Source organism: Crinia signifera, chromosome 12, assembly GCF_055691185.1.
Source record: "Crinia signifera chromosome 12, ASM5569118v1, whole genome shotgun sequence".
NCBI classification, from domain to species: Eukaryota; Metazoa; Chordata; class Amphibia; order Anura; family Myobatrachidae; genus Crinia; species Crinia signifera.
This window is the reverse complement of record NC_139228.1, coordinates 19922699-19944445: the sequence shown is the minus strand read 5'-3', so window position 1 is coordinate 19944445 and position 21747 is coordinate 19922699. Positions and strand designations below refer to the sequence as shown.

Sequence of the window (21747 nt, the reverse complement as noted above, 5' to 3'; positions counted from 1 at the left end):
GGGCCATTCCTATACTTCTCTCACCTCTGACTGTGTCCTCCGCAGCTCCTAGATTGCCCTCGGTTGATGGAAACCATAGTACGTGAGTTCCTGCCTATGCAGTGGAGTATTGCAATGGAAACTGGTGATCCCGGGCCTTCTAGCCTCCATGGCGTGCCATGTTCAGTTGCGATGAAACTTCTACGGGTGCTGGCGTCCGCAGGGCGACATTCAGCTGCCAGACTGGTAAGTAGATTGAATTATCTGGGCAGTACGGAGGGTGTAATGGTTAGGGCAGGGGTGGCCAAACCTGTCCTCAAGATCTACCAACGGTGCATGTTTTCCAGCCAACCTGTGGATCTATAGTAGGAATGAATGCAGCAGGTTTTAAAATGTGACAGTTAGTAATGACTACAGCTGTGCACCAGTTAGGTGATGTGGAAAACGTGGACCGTTGGTAGATCTCGAGGACCGGTTTGGCCACCCCTGGGTTAGGGTTACTGCCTCACAGCACTGAGGTCATGGGTTCCATTCCCACCATGGCTCTAATAGAGTAGAGTTTGTGTAATCTCCCCGTGCTTGCGTGGGTTTCCTCCCCCAATCCAAAAAATATACTGGTAGGTTAATTGTGAATGTTCAAGTATTCTCTGTACAGCACTGCGGAATATGTGTGCGCTATATGCCTGGTAATAAATAATAATAAATATGTTCATTATATTAGTCCTATTTTTGCTGTAGACTAGATTGATTTGTGTTTGCGGTATTCATTTGAGCTTCTACAATATTCTGCCCATTGGGCCTGATTCAGACCTGTGGGTAAACGCTGCCACGGCGAATGTCCGCCACCACCCGGGACCAGCCGAGTCCCCTCACTTGCATGCGAGCGGATGTGGTCGCTCACCATCAAATGATTTTTTTTCCACTTTTCGTAAAGAAAAATCAGCCTGGACTGACTACCAAGCGTACGCTTCCCGACTACTTCCGGGTGGGCGTTAGCGTCATGTGACATCAGTCACCTGCCCCAAGCAGGCATTTCTGTGGGTGTGCCCATAAAACACTGGGCGTCCCCTGCTTCCGCCCCCTGCCCGCTCACTATTGAGCAAACGCCCCAAGCGAGTGTAAAACTCTCCGAAGGCGTTCGCTTCGGAGGGTGGCACATGCATAATTGTGCATGCGCAAACCCCAAACATCAGCCGGTATAGGGAATCTGTCCCGCAATGAGCTGGTCTGAATAGCCCCCATTGTGCGGAGTGATCACAGGAGAGGTTCTAGAGGGTCAACAACATGTGATCTCTAGATATGTCCCTATCAGAATAAGGCAGCTCAAACATTCTCCAAGCGTCACTGTAACTAGCAGCAAATTGTATATTGTGCACGTGCCTATGTACATGTCATATCTTAGTAAAGAGCTGCTAATTACAGGGTGACTACTTTTATACTAAGGAAATAATATTCCATCTTCGTTTCCCAGTGACATAATGACATTCCCCCCCCCTCCCCAGATGAACACGTTTGACATGAAGAGCCGCCTGAGCAGATTTGTGGTTCAGGAGCCACAAGATCTTCTTCTGTCGAGGGAAGAGGCAGAGAGGCTGAGCACAGAGACGTTCCGCCTGTGGGCGATGGCTGCCGGCTATGGCCAGGCCTGCGATGTGTACAGGTATGTCATTATGGGCTGCACTGATCACTGGCTTCTATTCCATGTCCCAAAAATCTTTTATTCCAGGTCTAACCGACTTGTATCTGGGCCTGAATTATAAGTTGTCATTGCCAGTAATAATGGAGCAGATGTATTAAGCCTTAACAAGAGATAAATGCAAGGGTGATAAAGAGAGATAAACGTCCAGCCAATCAGCTCCTTACTGACTTTTTTCAAACACAGCCTGTAACATGGCAGTTAGCAGGTGATTGGCTGGACGTTTATCTCTCCTTATCACCCTTGCATTTATCTCTTGTTAAGGCTTAATACATCTGCCCCATTGTGTCTTAAAACTGACTGTTCTCGTTAGTAGCGCAAAACTCCACAATATGTTATTTCTGTTTACCTTACGCGCATGGTGTGTAAAAATCGCCAACTCTCTGCTGATTCCATATCTGACAAGTTCTGAAATTCCACTGGTATTATTGGAAGCACAAAGACTGTTCGGCGGGGGCTTAATGGAATGGGGTGCCATGGCTGAGCAGCTGCATGCAAGCCCCACATCACCAAGTCCAATGCCCGGCGTCAGATGGAAAGCACTGACACTGGACTGTGGAGTGATGAATCGCGCTTCTATGGGCGGTATTCAATGAGGCTGATTCGCCAGGTTTTTATGGCGAATTTGTGCTGTTTGGCGAATTTCTGACTAAAACGGTGAATCACCCTATTCAATGACCACATGGCGAATACATTTCAAGGTTTTTTTCGCCATGATTCACCGAGTAGCAATCGCTATCTTTTTATGGTGAAGTGGAATGTGAACTTTTAAAATAAAGTGTTTGGTTTTTTACATTTGGTGTAAAAAAATCAGGAATTTTATTCTGAGGAGGGGCATGCTATTTTTATTCATGTGCTGTAAGCACATGAATATATATTTAATTTAAAAAAAATATTTTTATTTTTATTTATTTTTACACTGACCAGCCAGCAGGGGGCGCCGGAGCCGAGCCGCTCATTAGATATTCATATATTCACTGCACCCGATCGTTACATATGCATGATCAGGTGTAGTGAATATACCCGGTCCCCTGCTGGCACCCCCGGGGGGCAGCCTGTGCTGCCTGGCACCCGGGGAGCCCACCTCCCCCCACATACGCTCTGGGGCAGGCAGAGAGACTTCCATCTCCCTGCCTGCCACCGTCCTCAGGCTCCCTGCGGCGTTCGCCGCAGGAGCTCATATTCGCCGGTCAGGGGAAGCGAGCCCCTGACTCGTTGAATACCGGAGCCGGCGAGGCTCCGGAACGTGGCGAATGTGCAGCGAATCCTAAACAGGATTCGCTGCACCTCGCCGGTCTTCACATTGAATACCGCCCTCTGTCTGGCAGCCAGATGGTCTGGGTTTGACTGATGCAGGGAGAATATTACCGGCCTGACTGCATTATGCCAACTGTGTAGTTTGGTGGAGGAGGGATAATGGTATGGGGCTGTTTTTCAGGGTTTGGGCTAGACCCCTTATGAAGGACTGTCTTAATGCTTCAGCATACCAAGACATTTGGACAATGATCTGCTTCCAACTTTGTGGAAACTATGCCCCAGTGCACAAAGCAAGGACTATAAAAACATGGTTTGGTGAATTCAGTGTGGAAGAACTTGACCAGACCACACAGAGCCCTGACCTCAACCCATCAAGCACCTTTGTGATAAACTATAACATTGTACTACAGCTGTTTCTTTAAACGATCTTCTAAAAACGAACAAAAGGAAACCAGGTGTTGTACTTTACGTCACCGATATATAAATAAGAAAAAAAATAAAACAAAGAAAATATATATTTTTGCACAAAGTGAGTGCGGGTAAAACACTGTTGTTAGTCACATTGTTTATAATACTGAAGTATTGTCTTATCTTGAAATAATTGGATGGAAATCTGTCTGAATACATGGGCAGCCCCTTGCGGAAGCAAAAAGATTGAGGTTTTATTTTTCTACACCATCAAACTGTAGCATCCCTTGTTGTGGTCTGACTCGCGCTGCATAAAGACAAATTATTTTATGTGCATGCTGCCGGAGTTCGGTGGCAGTGCAGGTTTTTTTTTTAAAGGGGCAATAACTTAAAAGGCATGGTTTTGCCTTGTACGTGATTGGCCCTTTAAAAAATGCCTGCGGTCGGCTGGCATCAAGCACAGGGGTGCATTACATTGCACCCTTTGTGTCCAAACCTAGAATAAAATTGTTAAGCATTATTATTTTCTGGGCGGTATTCAATAGTTTTTCACCAGCATTCAGTCCGCTATCCCCTGGGGTGGTGAGCCGAAATGCCCAAGTGCGCGGCTAAATCTGACCATAGTAAGGGCGATGTGATAGAAGAAATAGATCAATTGAATATCACCCAACAATCTCCCGTCATGTTAGACCACCTATAGGGATACATTTACTGAGATGGGAGTTCTGCTGACGATGAGATGTTGCCCATACCAACCAATTAGATTCTACTTCTTATTTAGCACCTTCTAGAAGATAATAGATAGAATCTGATTGGTTGCTATGGGCAATATCCCATCTTTAATATAACCCCATAAAGTGTATATATATATAATGAATTCTTTATTTTCTGTTACAATTATTCAGATGTATAAGATGTGGATCTTATGTGGTTAGTGTTTTTGTTTTACACACAGTGATCTGTACCCTGTCCTTGTGGGAATCCTACAGTCCCTACCCACGCTGATTGCCTCCTGTGGAGAAGGAAGTGGTCCCCCTGCAGCTCTCTCCATCCAGCGAGCGTCCGCGGTGATCACTCTGCTTAGTCATGTGACTCAGACCGCAGGCTGCACTGCAGAGCTAGAGGCCCAGCTCCACAGGTACTGTAATAAGTATGATACACAGTATCTACAGCTATGTGACCTCTGTACACTGTTTAAATATCCCTTACACTAAGGGTCAGTGCTATTAAATGTGTAGAGTTCCATGTGCCGTTGCCACGGCATTTAAAGGCCGGCACTGATGCCTGATCTCGAATCCTTCGCGAATTTGCGAATTGCTTTTGTGGTACTTACAGCCACTGCAAAGTGCTCCAACTGCCGCCATGATTCGCACTCCCAAACTCATTGCATCTAATAGGATTGACCCCTTAGTCTGTCAACTTATGTTTAATCTGCTTCCTTTTATTATCCACTAGTCTTAATGCCTGTCTGACGGACGGGCGAAAGTTTATGCTTATGCAATTCTCAACAGTTTTGTAAAGTGAAAATGTTTTACATTTAATGGGGCAGATGTATTAAGCCTTAACAAGAGATAAATGCAAGGGTGATAAGGAGAGATAAACATCCAGCCAATCAGCTCCTTACTGACTTTTTTCAAACACAGCCTATAACATGGCAGTTAGCAGGTGATTGGCTGGACGTTTAGCTCTCCTTATCACCCTTGGATTTATCTCTTGTTAAAGCTTAATACATCTGCCCCAATGGCCCTTATAGACCTTTAACCCCTTTGATGGTACGGCCAGAAATGGGCTGAACTACCTTGCAGGAGTGGGCTCTCCCGAAATGGAGAAATAGAAAGAAAGGTGCGCCAGCCTCCAGCAGTGAACCACTGGCGCACCACCATACTCCCTGTCGCTGATTCCCCCCCCGTCACAACCCCTGGATCCTCCCCCTGTCACATCCCCCATTGCCTATCCTCCCCATCGCCGCTGGAGGAGGATCAGAGCCGCTCAGGTAGTATCAGGGCCATTCGGGGAGGTTGGGCCGTGCTCGGCTGTTTGTGTGTTCAGGCATCCAAACACAGGAATGCCCAAACACTCGAGCGCTCCTGAGCTACCGCAAACAGCCAAGACCAGCAGCCCCAGGGGGGCAGGACAAAGCTGCTGTCCCGACGATGCTCCCCCCATACCCCCCCACCACTCGCCACCTGCATCCCCTTGGTAACATGCCAGGGGATGTGTCTGAGAACACATCCACTTGCATGCCGGCGCATGCTTTCGGAAATAAAAGTAAGTCTGAACTAACATTTATTTCCTCTGCAGATCGACGTCAGCCGCCCGCCCCCAGTAGGCATTGACCCACCTGCATACCCAGGGGAACGCTACCGCCCCCTGTGCGCCCTCCTACCTCCCCTACCTGTGGCAATGCCTTGCTGAGTGTGATACTCGCCAAAGGCGTTCACACAGGGGTCCCACGTGTTCAAATACGCGCATGCGCAGACCCTCCCACCATCGAAACTTCCAAGCAAGCCTGAATCAGGTTGGATGTATGTTAGTGACTGTTAGTCAGTAAATGTAGTGTTTAAAAGGCTGGAAATCTAACACCAAAATCAGATCCGCTGAAACGGAAGTAGTGATGTGGATAAGAACATAGTACAACACACCAAGCTGTTAATTTCAAAAAGTGGCACACGGCTGGCATCGTCTAGTGTGTATGCACTTACAGCTGCTGGTTACACACCTCCTCAAGTGTGCACCCACCTCTGGCAGCTGATGGTGTATAGATTATATGCCGATCACACACAAAGGCTTCTACAAGTAGGGAGAACTGCAAGATGATCAAAACAACTCACTACAAGTAAAATGAACAGAAATGTTGATTGTCACAACACCATGTAGCAATATGGTAGGTGCCTGATGATAATGATCGCACCTCTTGTGTGGGTTACAGCACACCTGTAGACGCAGAACCTCAGGTGCCCCCACCTCCAGTCTCCTGGGCTAATGTCGCGGGACTGCTGCCTTTAGTGGAAGGATCCCTGAGAACATGTCTACAAGAGGTCTCCCAACCCAGCACGTGGGACCTTCTACTACCGCTCACCACTACATGCATCAACTTTGTGGCATCTTACTACCGGGCTGCCGGCCATCAGGTGAGCCTAAAGATTTAGTTTTATCATAAATTAGCTTTCAGACTGTTTTATTTCAGTACATATATTTCCCAAGTAATTGTTCTTCTTAGGTCTAGTTTATGATCTGTAAGAATGGGCTCTAATGTCTGCAGTCCAGGGCGCATATTGTTCACATTGTCCAAGCTTGTTCTGCTTTCTACTTGTTTTTGGCATGACCGATCAGGGAGAAAAAATTATTTTCTAGTTTTAACGTACCAGTTTCTCTTTGTTAATGTTTGTTATTATGGGGGGGGGGTATTCAATCCTGGCCGCTATTTTCCCCGGGCGGAAATAGCGGACGACCATATTCAATCTCGGTTGGCACTCGCCTGCAATAGGTTTGCCTGCCTATGGAGGAAAATCTGTATTGTCGGAAACAGCCACTGGATTGTAGAATCCGCTGCAGTTTCCGACTATCGGCGCCCGTCTTTTTTTTTTTCATCTTTAGCAATATGTTCTGCCAGTCAGAAGAACGGAATCTACATTGAACAGGTTGATACCATTGTCACTTTGGCATCTGTATGTCGGAACACTTTCCTAGTTCTCTGGCTTTGTAATTGCAAATACACATAGAAATAATGTGCAGAATACATCCATCCCATATGGTAGAACAATGTTTAATCGAAAGTAAAGTTAAAGTTATCCTCCATAATTCTGAGCATTATCTTAGCAGAGTGTCAGTGTCAGTGTAAAAGCCGAGGGGGCATTCAATTCGGTATTTTTCAACGCTTTTCAAATTCAATTGGAGGGCTGACTTTTTGGGAAAACAAGCTGCGTCATCGAACTAGCTGCCAATCCATCTGTCTTCACCACTTCTGCGGTGAAAGCCCCGTTTTCATTCCACTCGACTGTAACTCGGCAGCCGGAATTCAGTGATCTGGCTGTCGAGTGTCGGAATGTCAGAGGATTGTCGAAAAACGACCGTGAATACCACACTCCACAGCCGTTTCCGACCAAACAGATCCGACTTGTTTTAAAGTCGGATCTGTTTTGTCTGAAAACTGCCTTCAATACTGTCTGTAACGGCAGCATTGAATAGGCGAGTGCCACTATTTCCGTTGGGCGGAAATAGATGCCGGGATTAAATACCCCAGGTAGTCATGATTTTACAGATGAAAAGAGGGGGTCAATAGCAACTCACAGGAGCGCACACATGGGTAACGATTTAGTTTGATAGCTGTCAACAGTAGCTGTCAACAGTACAATCCTTTTCTATCTTTTTTAATAAATGAAAATGCAGCATTAACAATTTCTTGGCAGAAACCAACATACACTTTTTTAATGGCAGAATAGAGTATAACCATTTGTCTGCCGTCACTTTGCGGATGAAAGTGTATTGCAATTCATATGAGTTGCCGTTTACTAGGAGACCTTTCCTGACTTGATGTAGCAGGACGCCTGCAATCGCAGTGCTCCAGTTCAACAAGCTGCCCAGCACAATAACCATGTGTTCCTTTCTCTGTAGCCCTCGCTGAATGCTGTGCTATGTAATGAGGAAGCGGAGAGACTGACAGACAGTGTTCTCCTGCCGTTCTTGCACCATACCGCTGTACAGCCCATGTGGGACCTGCTCAGGTATAACTTCCCTGTGTTTGGTTTATATTAATATGTAAGGTAAGATAAGACGGGGTGTGGTCGGTGATCAACTCTTGTGTCATCAGTGTCCTCCGTCTCTATACACAACACCAATCTTTAATATTAAAAAGCCCAGCATGGTGGGAAATGTTAGCGCTGTGCTTCTTTTTTTCATAGCATCTTATTTGCAAAGCGAAGTGAATGGGACGCACACGCAGCTTCTGCTGATTAAAATTATATTCAGCGTGTGACTGAGGCTTTATCTGAATACGTAATGCTATGTTACAGTGTTTTCCAGGAAAACTCTGTAACATTCCGTTTCTTATATCGATGCAGTCGCAGTTGCCCACAGGTGTAGGTGTGCCACATATTTGAGTCGGCAGAAGCTGCTTGTGTGTCCGATTCACTCCATTTTGCAAATAAGATGCTTTTTTTAATGGAAAAAAATCTAAAAAAAACAAACCCGCCAGGTGTCAGTCTCACAGTGCTCATGTGTAAGATGACTCATATCGCATGGAGGATAGCTGTATGTGGACACATCTGTAGATACTCTTGTTTAGCAAGTAAGCAGGGCCTGGTCATAGATGGATTTCGTAAGTTGCAAATACAAATCTATTTATACAGCATCAGATTTTCTAGTGTCTTGTTTCACTAGCACTGTATTTGTGCATTTCCCTCCTGTGTTTGTACCTGCTGTCACACATCTGTCATGTAATAATGTGCCTTTATCAAATAGAATTGTCCTTATCTGATTCTCCTTGTCCGAATCTTGTGCCGGCAGATCCTGCTCCGCGGTGTGTAACCCGCTTTCCTGCTCCCCGCTACCTGAGTCTGTCCACAGTATTGTGACTCTGGGCTGTGCAGGGGGGAAACCTGCTCTCAGCCTAGCTGGCAAACAGTCTCCTTTTCCCTTCTTGACCGCTGTGCTGAACCTTATCTGCAACATCAGTCACCTCCACAAGGGGCTGGTCAGCAAGGTGAGTTCTGCCAGCACTACGGTGCGAGAGACACATGGGGATAATGATTCTGCTGCAGGAACACGAAGATAAAATACTTCACATCAATGCATCGCATTGCAGATATTGGTCACCACAGCTACCGCCATCTTAAAATGGTGATAACTCATACACATCGCACTGCTGGCCGGGCAGAGGGTTCCCTTGGAAGCCACGTACAGCTCCCCCGGCAGCTGGCAGTACAGTCTGCAGATTCATGCATGCCACCGATAGGATCGCATATTACAATGGGATTCTGGGTGGTAAGATCCCGCCCAGGTCGCATTGTATCATAAAGAGGACCCTTGGTCACACAGCAATGTTGTCCGGGGGTCTTGACGTGTTTAGAAATGCTTTCCAACACTGACAGTGGCTGAGGAGATCATAAGAATAGAATTCTCACAAGCCATATAGTGCAAGTCTAATGCTGGGTACACACCAGGACAACTAGGGCCTGATCCCCACAATCTTGATCCAATTCCGATCAATTGGATGTAGATTGTGTGCTGATTGGGCCCTTTTCTGACCTGCTGTGGACCGATACCGATCCGATGCGTGGTCCCGCGGGTCGGTCGGTCGTTAGTGAGATCCTACCTGCTGCAGGTAGGATCTCAATGACGACCATACAGCCGGGTGCGGGTCGCCATCGGATCGGACCCGCTCACGGTGCACATCGTGAGCGGGTCGTGCCCCCCCGCGTCACCGTGAGCGGGTCGGACGAGACACTGACGACCCGCTCACGATGTGCATCGTGAGCGGGTCGTCCTGGTGTGTACCATCGTCCTGGTGTAAAACCCCACCCAAATCTAATTATCTCTGCACAAGTAACACCTGCCTCACCTGCAGTGCACATGGTTTTGTCCATCTAAGAAATATTTTGTCAGAAAAAGTGAACTAGAATAAGGGCCTCAGTTCCTGCTGGAGCCTGCTGAAAAATAGCCCTGGATGTGTGTGTGCTGTATGTTGGTGCAGAATTTATACTGTAATGTGCAATGTATACGATCATTGGTTCGACCACTGAAGGTCGAAATGGATGGAAGGTCGACAACGGCAAGGTCTAAGTTTTTTTTTTTGTGTGTGTGAGCTGACGTAAGCCGACATGCGGTATTTCATGCCCTACCATCCACTAGGGCATGAAGGGTGAATAGAATAGTGCAGGCATGCCCAAAGTCAGGCCCGGGGGCCAATTGCGGCCCGTGCTGTCATTTCAAGTGGCCCGCAGCCTCCAACTGGAAGCGGGCAGAGCATTAGATGTGGGAAGCACAGCACAGGACACTAAAGGTGGGGCCCTGGCGAGCGCGCCTTTACCTTGCTGTCTGCTGCAGTGAGGAGGTGCCAGCTGCCACAGTCAGATGTGTTTGGCGTCCTACCCCTGCTGCTGCAATCGTATATCACCCTACTCCACAATAACAGTAACAGCAGTGTTTGGGGGGGGGGGGGGGTGCAGCAAGGGGGAAGCTTGCTCCCGTAACATGCAGAGTGGAGGAGGGCAGCGGCGGAAGCCCAAGCATCTCCTGTCCTTGCAGTGCCTGCTTTGCCTCTCTGTCCTCTGACTCACACAAGGGGCTGGGAAAAATACAGAGAAGGGAGGGGGCAGGGTTGGGACATACAGTGAAGGAGGGTCAGGCTGGGGGACATACAGTGAATTGGGCCATGATGGCCATTCAGAGAATTGGGCCATGATGGCCATTCAGAGAAGGGGGAGCAGGGGCAGGCTGGGGGACATACAGTGAATGGGGGCAGAGTGGAGTACATAGTGAATGGGAGTCATACAGTGAAGGAGGGTCGGGCTTGGGGACATACAATGAATGGCGGCACTGATGGACATTAAGAGAAGGTGGTCAGGCGGTGGGACAGAGTGAATGGGTGCAGAGTGGGGAACATACAGTGAATGGGGGACATACAGTGAAGGAGGGGCAGGCTGGGGGACATAGAGTAAATGGGGGCAGAGTGGGGGATCATTCTGATGTGATTAATGATTCAAAGAATGTCAGGCTGAATGGTCGGCCCCCCACATTTTTACCTCATCAAATCTGGCCCTCGTCGCGAAAAGTTTGGACACCCCTGGAATAGTGTGTCGAGCATAGCGAGTCATGCGAGTGGACGCAGTGCACCGATACGATGTAAATGTCGACATTCAGGACAAAAAAGGTGAAAAACCCATGTCGACCTTTTGATTGTGGACCTAATGCTTGTGTTGACCTACCTCGGCCCTCAAGGCGCACCAACAGTGCAGATTTGAGTGATATCCAGGCTTGAACACAGGTGACTTATATTAGTACATGACTTATTTTGATGTAACTATCTGTGCTGAAGCCTGGATATCACTAACACCTGCCCTGTTGATTTGCCGCGAGGACCATTGTTGGGAATGCCTGGTGCAATAGGACAGGGACTGGTCACGGGATGCAGTCAATTTGCCGGCGGTCGGGATCCCGGCGGTCGGAATCCCGACACTGGAATCCCGACCGCCGAAATCCCGAAACTTTCTCCCTCTGTGGGTGTCCACGACACCCATAGAGGGAGAATAAAATAGCGTGCCGAGCGTAGCGAGGCACCGGGCCCGCTGCGTGGCGACGCTCCACGTCCCCCCCATGTCGGGATTTCGGCGGTCGGGATTCCGACCGCCGGCATTACATATCGGATCCCTGGTCACATGGTCTCTGTGCAGCAATGGTTACATCATGAAGCAGGGAACGACAGTTTCTAGTGTTAGAATAACCACGTCTGTCCTTTGTGCTTCCTGTGTAGTTCTCCTTTATCCTGGAATACAAAGGTCTTCAGAATTACTTACTGAAGGTTTGTGAATGTCCAACTCCACCGGCGACTCCGTCTTCCAGCTGGCTCCTGCGCCACGAGTATCACTTTCAGTATTTTGTATTATCTCTGGTATATAAACTGGTAAATATCTTCCTATCATTCGCTCATAAATGATTTTCTGTACGCAATTATTATCTGTGACTTCTTTTACTGCCCCAGTTTCTTCTGCATGCTATATTTGGTACTTCTTTACTTTCACGGCGCCACTAGAAATCGCGGTCATCGCGGGCATTGAATGCACTAAAAAATCGGGTGCGACGCGATGCCCGCGATTTCCCATAGGGACCAATGTTAAATTTCTCAATGGACACGATTTTCTGTTCAATGCCTCAATTGACACGATTTTTCCATAGGAAACAATGTTAAATGGCCCACAGAGGCCAAATAGGCACCCTCAAGTGTGAAATGGCCCCCACAATTGTTAACGCCACCCCACGATCAACGTCAACCCGAAGCGTGGCGAGCGCAGCGAGCCCGCGAGGGGCGGCGGTACGCGTCCTCCGACCTTTTCATGCCCTACTATCCACTAGGGCGTGGAGTGAGAATAGAATAGTGTGGCGAGCGCAGCGAGCCACCGAGCCCGAAGTGTGGCGAGCGCAGCGAGCCCCGCGAGGGGACGCGGATACCTTCACAGGTAAACGCGTCCCTTCGCGGGCTTCACAGGTAACCGCGTCCCCTCGCGGGGCTCGCTGCGCTCGCCACGCTGCGGGCTCGCTGCGCTCGCCACACTATTCTATTCTCACTCCACGCCCTAGTGGATAGTAGGGCATGAAAAGGTCGGAGGACGCGTACCGCCGCCCCTCGCGGGCTCGCTGCGCTCGCCACGCTTCGGGTTGACGTTGATCGTGGGGTGGCGTTAACAACTTGAGGGTGCCTATTTGGCCTCTGTGGGCCATTTAACATTGTTTCCTATGGAAAAATCGTGTCAATTGAGGCATTGAACAGAAAATCGTGTCCATTGAGAAATTTAACATTGGTCCCTATGGGAAATCGCGGGCATCGCGTCGCACCCGATTTTTTAGTGCATTCAATGCCCGCGATAACCGCGATTTTCTATCTGTCCTAATCTAGTGGCGCCGTGAAAGTAAAGAAGTACCCTATATTTTTCCAGTGGTGGACATGAAAACATTACACGTGTGTTCCCTGTAATATAGTATTCATACAAAGCAGCCAATAAGGTTAGGATGATGTGGGCTAGGAATCTTTCCATAGGAACAATCTGCTATAAGACTAGCATTGCTTCTCCAACCCAAAAATAGGGATGATATCCTCACATATGGAATCATGGGAAATGCAAATCTCGTTATAGCCTGGGGCGTCACACGCTGCGGTGTTTCTAGCACAGTGTGGTCTGTATATAAGTGCTGAAATACAGACCTCACTGTGCCAGAAACACCACAGCAGGGAATAATAATTGAACAGGTTCTAAAAGATGCAGGGTGCTAGAATGAACACGAATATGGTTTACAGCAGTGGTTCGTAAACTCAGTACTCAGTACTCAGGGCCCCTCACAGTTCACGTTTTCCGGGTCACCCGTCAGGTGCACAGGTGACACATTTGAAAAGATCCACAGTGGCGTTAATTTATTTCACTTAAATCTGTGGGGAGACATGCAAATCATGCACTGTGTGGGGTTCTGAGGACCGACTTTGAGAACCTGTGGTTTACAGAATATAAATCAGCTAAAAGTAAAATACAGTATTTTATATGCGAAAGGCCAAAATGATGTGAGTAGCGATTGAAACTAATTTTACAGACCTGCTTGGATGCTTTTTTTGTTGGTAGCTATCCTTTTACACATGATTTCTGACTGCGGGTACTTGGCTTGTCAGGGGGCTATCCAATTAGCCCGTAGTAAACCGGTGCGTGCCGTGGCTTAGCTGGGATTTTGTTTTGCCTGACTTAACTTTACCCAAACCTATAGACACCTGGAACATTGAGGTTATAGTAAGGCGTGGGTGAGATTTAATAGGATGAGAGATTCAGAAAGTGAGAGATTTGCTAAGAAATCTCCAGTTTTTTAAAAGCGGCAATCATTTACACTGCAAAATCACACTGGTTTTGCAGTGTAAATGATTGCTGCTTTAACAAAACTGGAGATGTCTTACCAAATCTCTCACTTTCTGAATCTCTCATCCTATTACATTTCACCCATGTAGTTAATTCCTAGCTGCACTAATGTTATCGCCACAAGAAATGCAATGAAGAATGATTATTGTGTCAGGATAACTGTTTTGCTTTGGGAAAGGAGAACTAAAGTCACATAACTTTTATTATGATTTTCCTACTGTTTTTACCCCATGTAGGTAATGATGTATCCAGAGCGTTCCCAGCATGCATCACTCTACCACGCGGTCTCCCTGGCGTTACTGAGCAGACTCCTCCCAGGCAGCGAGCATCTGGCTCATAAAATGATTTCTACATTTACTTTCAATCCTGCTTTTATGCCGTAAGTCCTTGCTGCGTAATGTTGGTTTATACTTTTGCTACCTTGTTGTACTACCTCGTGAGGCTAGTATATGGAATTGCTCATGTAAATAAGCAGGGGGAGATTTATCAAATCACGGAGAGAGAGAAACCAATAACTGTCATTTTAGAAGCGAAGATAGAAAAATGACACTAAGAAGATGACTGGTACTTAGGATTCAGGTTCATTCGCAAAACACATTTGGTTTGCTAATGGACATAACCATGCTGCACTGCAGGTGGGGCAGATGTAACCTGTGCAGAGAGATAGAGGTAGATTTGGATGAGTTATTTTGTTTCTGTGCAGGGTAAATACTGGCTGCTTTATTTTTACACTGCAATATAGATATCCGTTTGAAGTACACTCCCCACCCAAATGTAACTCTCTCTGCACCTGTTACATCTGCCCTACCTGCATTGCATCAATGTTTTTGTCCTTTAGCAAACTTATACCCCTTTCACACCAGAAATGCAGAGACAAACCCGGGAATTACATTCCCGGGACAAGCAGGGACATTCCCGGGTTGGGACCCTTTCACACCAGAAAAGTCCCTGAATTTTCTGGTGTGTTAAGGGGGTGGGAAGGAAGCCGGCAAGAGGTGGGGAGGAGGGGGGCAGTCGGCGGGATGGCGTCGGGCAGTTGGCGGGATGGCGGCGGAGGTGGGGAGAATACTCACCCCGGTTGCTTGTCCTCTGTGCAGGCCGGGATCCACACAGGCGGTGGTACAAATGACGGGACAGGCAGCAAATGAAGATGACGCAGCTCTCCGGTGCCCTCACTGCCGCCAGAGAGCTGCGTCATCATCATCCACCGCCTGTCCCGTCATTTGCACCGCCGCCTGCATGGATTCTCGGCAGGACAGGACACCGAGGACCACCAACCCGGGTAAATATACCCTACCCCATTCACACCAGCCAGGTCCCCGGGTTGAACCCGGGAACAACCCTGCTACATAGCAGGGTTGGATTGCCGGCAAATTAGCCCGGTAATTTGTCCCGGGAACCTTTCACACCAGCGCTAGTACCGGGTTGTTCCCGGACTCAATCCGGGAATTTAGGCTGGTGTTAAAGGGGTATAAATGTGCTTTGCAAACCAACCTGAATCGCCCCCTTAATCTCTCTCCAAGATTTGATAAATCTCTCCCTTACTTCTGATGTCATCATTACTAACCATAAGTGCTAATGCCTGCACCCCCGTACAGATGAAGGCCACACTCTTTATTGCCGCTCTTATCCGGTGGATGGCGCACGTGGACGTGCGAGCATCTCACACACTCGCGCATCCATTGCCGGGAATGGGGCACTTAAGTGTCGGAGATGCACGCGCGCCAGAGTCACCGGCGGGCCAAGGTGATTGGCGCGTGGGCAACAGCAATTAACGAGTGCGGTTCCATCTATATTTCTTAGGGATCCTTCAGTATTGAAAAAAGAATCACACCCCAATACTGTTACTTACTATGGTGTTAGGAATCCTCCCAGGTGTGCCTCACCTGAATAACCACGCTCATCATGGACCTTTAACATTGAAATTAACAGTAAGGGGGTAATTATCCCATATATGATGTCAGATTCCTGTCCAGTGCTATTAAAGTGTTACTCTAATGCAGTTTATTTTGTTAAGCGTCGTCTTGTACTTTCTCCATTTCAGCAAATGTTCAGTGCATTCTATGTCACCAGGTCTTCTGTTATTGTGTTGCGTTACTGCAGGTTTCCTCTGTCGTCTTTTAGCGTATTAGAGAGAATGTTTGTGAAATGTCAACGCAGAAGTGAGTTCACTACTCTGACATCTTGGCTGGATCTCTGAGCCCAGCTGATATATACTCTGTCTGGCTATGTGCATGTCAGTTATACCTGTGCAGGCTGGAGATGGCACATTCCTTAAATAAAGTGGTGTCTACTGCGCCCGTTACTGCCTAGTACAGCAGAACCATAACACCAGGCATTGGTATTCAATGCGGCCTGTGAGGTGGTTAAACGGCGGGGATTGGCGAAAACAAGCATCCCTCGCTGTTTAACCCCGCACCGGCGCTCACCGTATTCAACGTTCCGGGGGAACCCTCGGTGTCAGAGGATTCCCCCAAACAGTGAGGCTCGTGGCTAATGCAGGGAGCCCGCTGCATTTAGCTGCAAGCCTCGCTATTTTAGCAGCCGCACACGCTGTTTCCCTGTCGCTACAAAAACCTGGTGAGCTGTTGCAGGAGGGTCGGTTGAATACTGAACCTGCTGGCTGTACAGACAACGGAAGACATTGTTAACAACCTGCAGGAGCGTGCATTATTTAACGATATTGAGTGTACACACTGGAAGATATTACAAATGATATCAATCAGAAATGCCAAAATGAGCGATATCATTTGTAATATTGCTTAGTGTACCCACTTAGTTTAAGTAATTTTTTTTATCTTATTCCTTGCTGGTAACTTTATTGCATTCCCAAGGCATATAGATAAAGGCTATCTCCACCTTACACAACGTCTTATTAGTGGCTGTAACTCAACAGTATTAACAAAGCTGCAACAAAGCTATTGAAGCTTAGCGTTCCTTATTGCATTACGTAATCTGTGATGTCATATGTGATGTCATATGTACCAGTTTGAGTAGCATTTGAGTGGTGACATGCTGGTTTTGATTGGTCACCTTTCTCCTTTTCACAGCGAGGGAAGTGCAGGTGGTCCGCAAGCAGCTGATTTGTCTGACAAGTTAAACATCACATCTGAAGCCAAACCAACACCCCCTGGTTCAGCAGCTCTGAATTCCGTTTCCCTCAGCCGTGGTGCTCTGCTCGAGGAAGCCTTCAAAGATCTACCTTCCATCCGAGCCTGCTACTTGGCTCACTTTGCCTACATGCTGCAAACCCTCAATCAGTCTAAGTTTGTATATCACGAGAGGACTTGTTTTATCCAGTCTGCCATGCTACCTGCAGCCAAAGGCCCAGTTCTACCCTCTGATTGGCCGTTCCTTCCACTCCTCAACCTCTACAATAAAGTCACCAATGCCGAGACAAAGGGTAGTATCATAAACTCTCTTCCCCTGGACATGGTGAACACGGTTGCTCGGAACCTGCAGTGGATCGTTCTTTTGGAGACCTGGCGTCCTGACTCCTTGCAGATGATACCCACGGCTGCAAAGCTTACCCGCTTGGCCTGTGTGTTTCTTACTGGCTGCGATCTCTTTTTAGAAGGTCATGTCCATGCATACACATCTGCTCTTGTGGTTCTGTACTCTAGGCCCAAATACATGGAGTCACTAAATCTAGATGTCCCTCTGCCTGGACTTGCTTCTTTCTATGACTTCTACATGGACCTTATGGAGCAGTTTGAGGCTGTTTCATTCGGCGATCCCTTATTTGGAACATTCGTTCTTCTCCCACTACAGAGACGTTTCAGCGTCCAACTGAGGCTGGTTGTATTTGGAGAACACGTTAGCAGTCTGAGATCCCTCTCTGTGCCCCTGAAAGAGGTAATGTCTCAAAGGAATTGATCAGTAACTTTTCCCAAATATACAACACACATTAGCTCTCCATATTGGGGTTGACCTATAATACCGCATGCTTTTGCATGCGGTATTATATGATGGGGGAAAATAGCGTCGGGGGCCCTATTCAATGTTGTCTTTACCGACAGCATTGTAGAGGCAGAAGGAGCCCGCCTTTAAAAGCTGTTGGGCCCGTTCTGCCGCTAACGGCCGTGGATTGTCGTGATCCCGGCAGTATATTGGCAAACCGTGGCCGTTTACGCAGACACGCTCTATTTTGGCCGATCGGCTGACGACTTGCTGTTGAGCAATCCGCAAACGGGCCAGGATCACGTCTGTCGCGAGGGACCGACAGCCGTGATCCGGGACTGCATACACCCCAAAGTATTTTATGCGATCGCGGCAAAGGCTGTGGGATCCGACAGATCTTTTGTGCAGCCCTTGAGATCTCTGATCTGATGCACACAGGACCGCGCTTCGGATCGGAGATAAACCACATTTTACACCCGATTTCTCAGCCCGATACTTCAAAATTGGATGAAAATGGCCAATATCGTACTAGTGTATGGGGGCCTTAAGCAGGGACAGTAGAATACAGACACCTTACCCCCCAACCTGTTAAACTAGATAAAGAGTGGGAGACCAACTTGGCTTTGGAGAGTGATAAAAGCGCCAGCCAATCAGCTGCTAACTGCGTTTGAACAACGACAGGAGCTGATTGGTTGGTATTTTATCTTCTTTTACTATTATTCTGCAAGGTTTAGTACATCTGCCGCTCTGTGGAGGATCTGAAGTCCAAGTCCATGTCTATAATCTGCACTGGATGGTTTTTGTGTGATCATGTGTTAGGTTTGGTTTACATGAGTTTCCTTTCTCCTCCCAGTTTCCCGTCCCGCTCACACTGTACACAACCCCTCCTGAAGATAACGTGAAACTCCTGCGCCTCTATTTCCGCACGTTAGTAACCGGAGCGCTGCGTCAGACCTGGTGCCCGGTTCTCTATGTGGTGGCCGTGGCACATGTCAACAGCTTCATCTTTTCCCAAGACCGCGTGGCTCAGGTAGGACAGAAGTAATAAAGTGACTGGCTGTAATGCAGTGCTCCGCCACATGATTTGTTATACAGGCCAATTGAAACCTTGTAGCGTTATGTATTGGAACCATACAGAAAACATTATTAATTTAGACTTAAAAGCGAGTGCTTTAGAAAATGTGCTTTAAAATTGATCTCCTTATGTAGTGTTCATTCTAGCACCCGCTAGAAAATCCACGCAGTTCCTCTTCCCTGCCTGAGGTGTCGCTGTCTGCTATAGTGCTTCTAGCACAGTGTTGTCTGTATATCAGCACTGATATGCAAACCAGACCTGTGCTAGAAACACCACAGCAGACAGCGACACCCCAGGCAGGGAACAGGAACTGCATGGATTTTCAAAGATAGCGGGTGCTAGAATGAACACTGACATGACGTCATGTGATGTCAGCTGTGCACCACCGGCAGTCGTCGGGCAGCCAGTGTACCCATGGGAATACCCAGTGTTTTCATGGGAATGTCCATAAAATACTGGGCGTTCCCAGTGCCCACCGCCATCCGCCCCCGTGCCACTCGATCCCGGGATTGGATTCCCCAATAATAATAATAATAAAAAAAACGCCCAGAGCTGCTCCGCATATTTGCTTACATGGGTGGTGCGGCTGGGAGATGGGCGGTACGGTCAGGAGGTGGGCGGTGCTCAGCCACCTCCCGGCATTAGACAGCGCATGTTTGGTCTAATCTTGAAATCACAAGAGTGGAAACTCCAATCCCGGGATTTAAATCCGGCAATTTTGGGGTCAAATCCCTGGATCCCGATGCCAGGATTGTTCACTCTATGAATCAGAATACATCTGTATGTGGTATGGTTCGATGGGATAGAATGCTCCACGTATTTCTTTCCGGGGTGAAGCTTTCTTCAGGGATCAAGGGGACGGATGCATTTTATATGGATATTTCCATGCCATATTTACTATCTATGCTATTTTTGATTTGACAAGTCTTAAAGTGCTGGTGCAATTATGGGATCTTTAGTTTGCTTTTAAAATCTTACAGGACTTTTATTAAAGGTTCAGCAGTTGCTAACTTGACACAACTTTATTCTCTTGTAGGAAGTGGACGCTGCAAGAAAGAGCATGCTCCGGAAGACTCATTTCCTGGTGGATGAGGTATGTTCCTGACCCTACATATCCCAATGCTGTGTTCTGTAGCTCAATTATTACCTGTTGGTCCAACCTAGAGCTAATATCAAGTACTGTATCCCTGTAGAATTTGATACCGATAACGTAACGATGATTATATTTACTGGAGCACAGATATAGCATTATTTTTGGTCACATTTAATCTTTTACTAGTTAAAATCCCATCAAAATTACAGCTTAGTCCCTATCTGCTCCCACCTCCAAGCTCTGTCTTCACAGCTCCTTCACAGCAATTTTGTAACATCATTTTGCTTTCACTTTCTGTTAAGGAGTAATTTGGACGTCGAGTGGCTGCTGGTGGTCACTGGTGGTACTTCACCTCTAAAAGGTGAGGAGTCATTAGGCTTTTACATATATACTGATTCCATTTTATCTTCTTAGGGTTTGAAGAAACATCTCCTATACTTTAAACAACTATCAAGTGACAGTCCGGTGGGCTTTGAGTTGTATGAAGTGCTCCCACCTCTAAGGCTAAAGTATCTGAAGAGTGTAACGGAGAAGCAACATCAGACAGAAGGAGCGTCCTAACAAAATGTCCTAGAACCATGATCTAGGACATCGCAGCTTCTTGCTTAGTTTCAGGCACGTAGAGCAGAAGATGAGAACTTTGTCCTGTGTGCTGATGCTCCTGCGGCCGAAGCGCTGACCACAATATCTTTATATCCTTATGGATTCTTAGGTGCCGCCGCCTGCATACCACCCCCTGCCTGCATGTGTGTTTGCATTAAACTGCGATGTGATTGCAATTTAATGGTCATGATGCTCCTCTGTCTAACCCTTACTAAGGCTGTCTGCCACAGGGCGGCTTGCAAGGCCAAGGAAACGGTACCTCACGGCGCAGTCCTTGGCCTGGCCAGTCCCAGAAAACAGAGTTCCAATTCAAGAGAATTCACCTGAAATCAACTATGTCAGTTAGTCACGGGGCGGCCATTTTGTGGGATCTAGTATGCAGCCTGTAAGGGTAGTGGTTCATAACTTTATTGTCAGATGCAGTCTCTCAATGTTTCAGCCCACAGATCCAATGCCTACACTGTGTGCTCGCTGGCAATGAGTACAGGAAACTTTAGGGAATGATTTTGTTTAGTACTTTCAGCAACTATATTTTTGCCTCAAAAATTAATGTAAAATAAAAATATATTTTTACGTTGTTTGTCATTTCTTTCTCTCCTGGATCAGGATAAATCCATCCTAAAACCAAATGCATATTATTGCACTTTCTGTACTGTACTGTATGTTACCCATTTCCTCCTGTGGTATACATCAAGTTATCATGCTGGTAAAAAGGGGGGTGGGGGGTATGATTCCACAAAACACAAGACATATGACCAATGGGTGAAATCATAAAATAGTGAGGGAAAAAATAAACAGACATATTTATATAATTAAGGTTTTTGGAGAAAAATCCACTATGGATAAAGAGCTACCCAGGGTGCAGGAAATGGTGAAAAACTGCATAAATGACTCTATAGTACTTGCACCTGATAGCATGACTACAGCGTCATCGCTGCTTACAAGGAACAGCAGAAGCGCCGCACTATACAGATACACCTCCCATAATGCAGCACACTTGGTTGCCGGCACATACATGGTATTGGCGGCATCCACAGTCGTGATTCCATACCCCCCCCCCCCCCCCCCAATACAGCAGCCTACTTCTATTCTGTAGTCTGCCCGTAGCCTAACACCCTCCTTGCAG

At 47.3% G+C, this 21747-nt stretch overlaps 1 protein-coding gene across 2 annotated transcripts in view; it reads left to right on the top strand.

Moving 5' to 3' along the window:
• Positions 1-21194, top strand: part of RPAP1 (RNA polymerase II associated protein 1) — a 59137-nt gene extending 37943 nt beyond the window's left edge. For both annotated transcript variants that reach the window (XM_083167516.1, XM_083167517.1), the window contains exons 14-25: positions 46-225; positions 1482-1639; positions 4296-4478; positions 6270-6471; positions 7955-8064; positions 8846-9041; positions 11811-11960; positions 14187-14329; positions 17001-17805; positions 18704-18880; positions 19962-20018; positions 20433-21194. In XM_083167516.1, the coding sequence (XP_083023642.1) occupies positions 46-225; positions 1482-1639; positions 4296-4478; positions 6270-6471; positions 7955-8064; positions 8846-9041; positions 11811-11960; positions 14187-14329; positions 17001-17805; positions 18704-18880; positions 19962-20018; positions 20433-20579 (2508 nt within the window). In that variant the 3' untranslated portion in view covers positions 20580-21194. The remainder of the gene's footprint in view (positions 1-45; positions 226-1481; positions 1640-4295; positions 4479-6269; positions 6472-7954; positions 8065-8845; positions 9042-11810; positions 11961-14186; positions 14330-17000; positions 17806-18703; positions 18881-19961; positions 20019-20432) is intronic.
• The last annotated feature ends 553 nt before the right edge of the window (positions 21195-21747 follow it).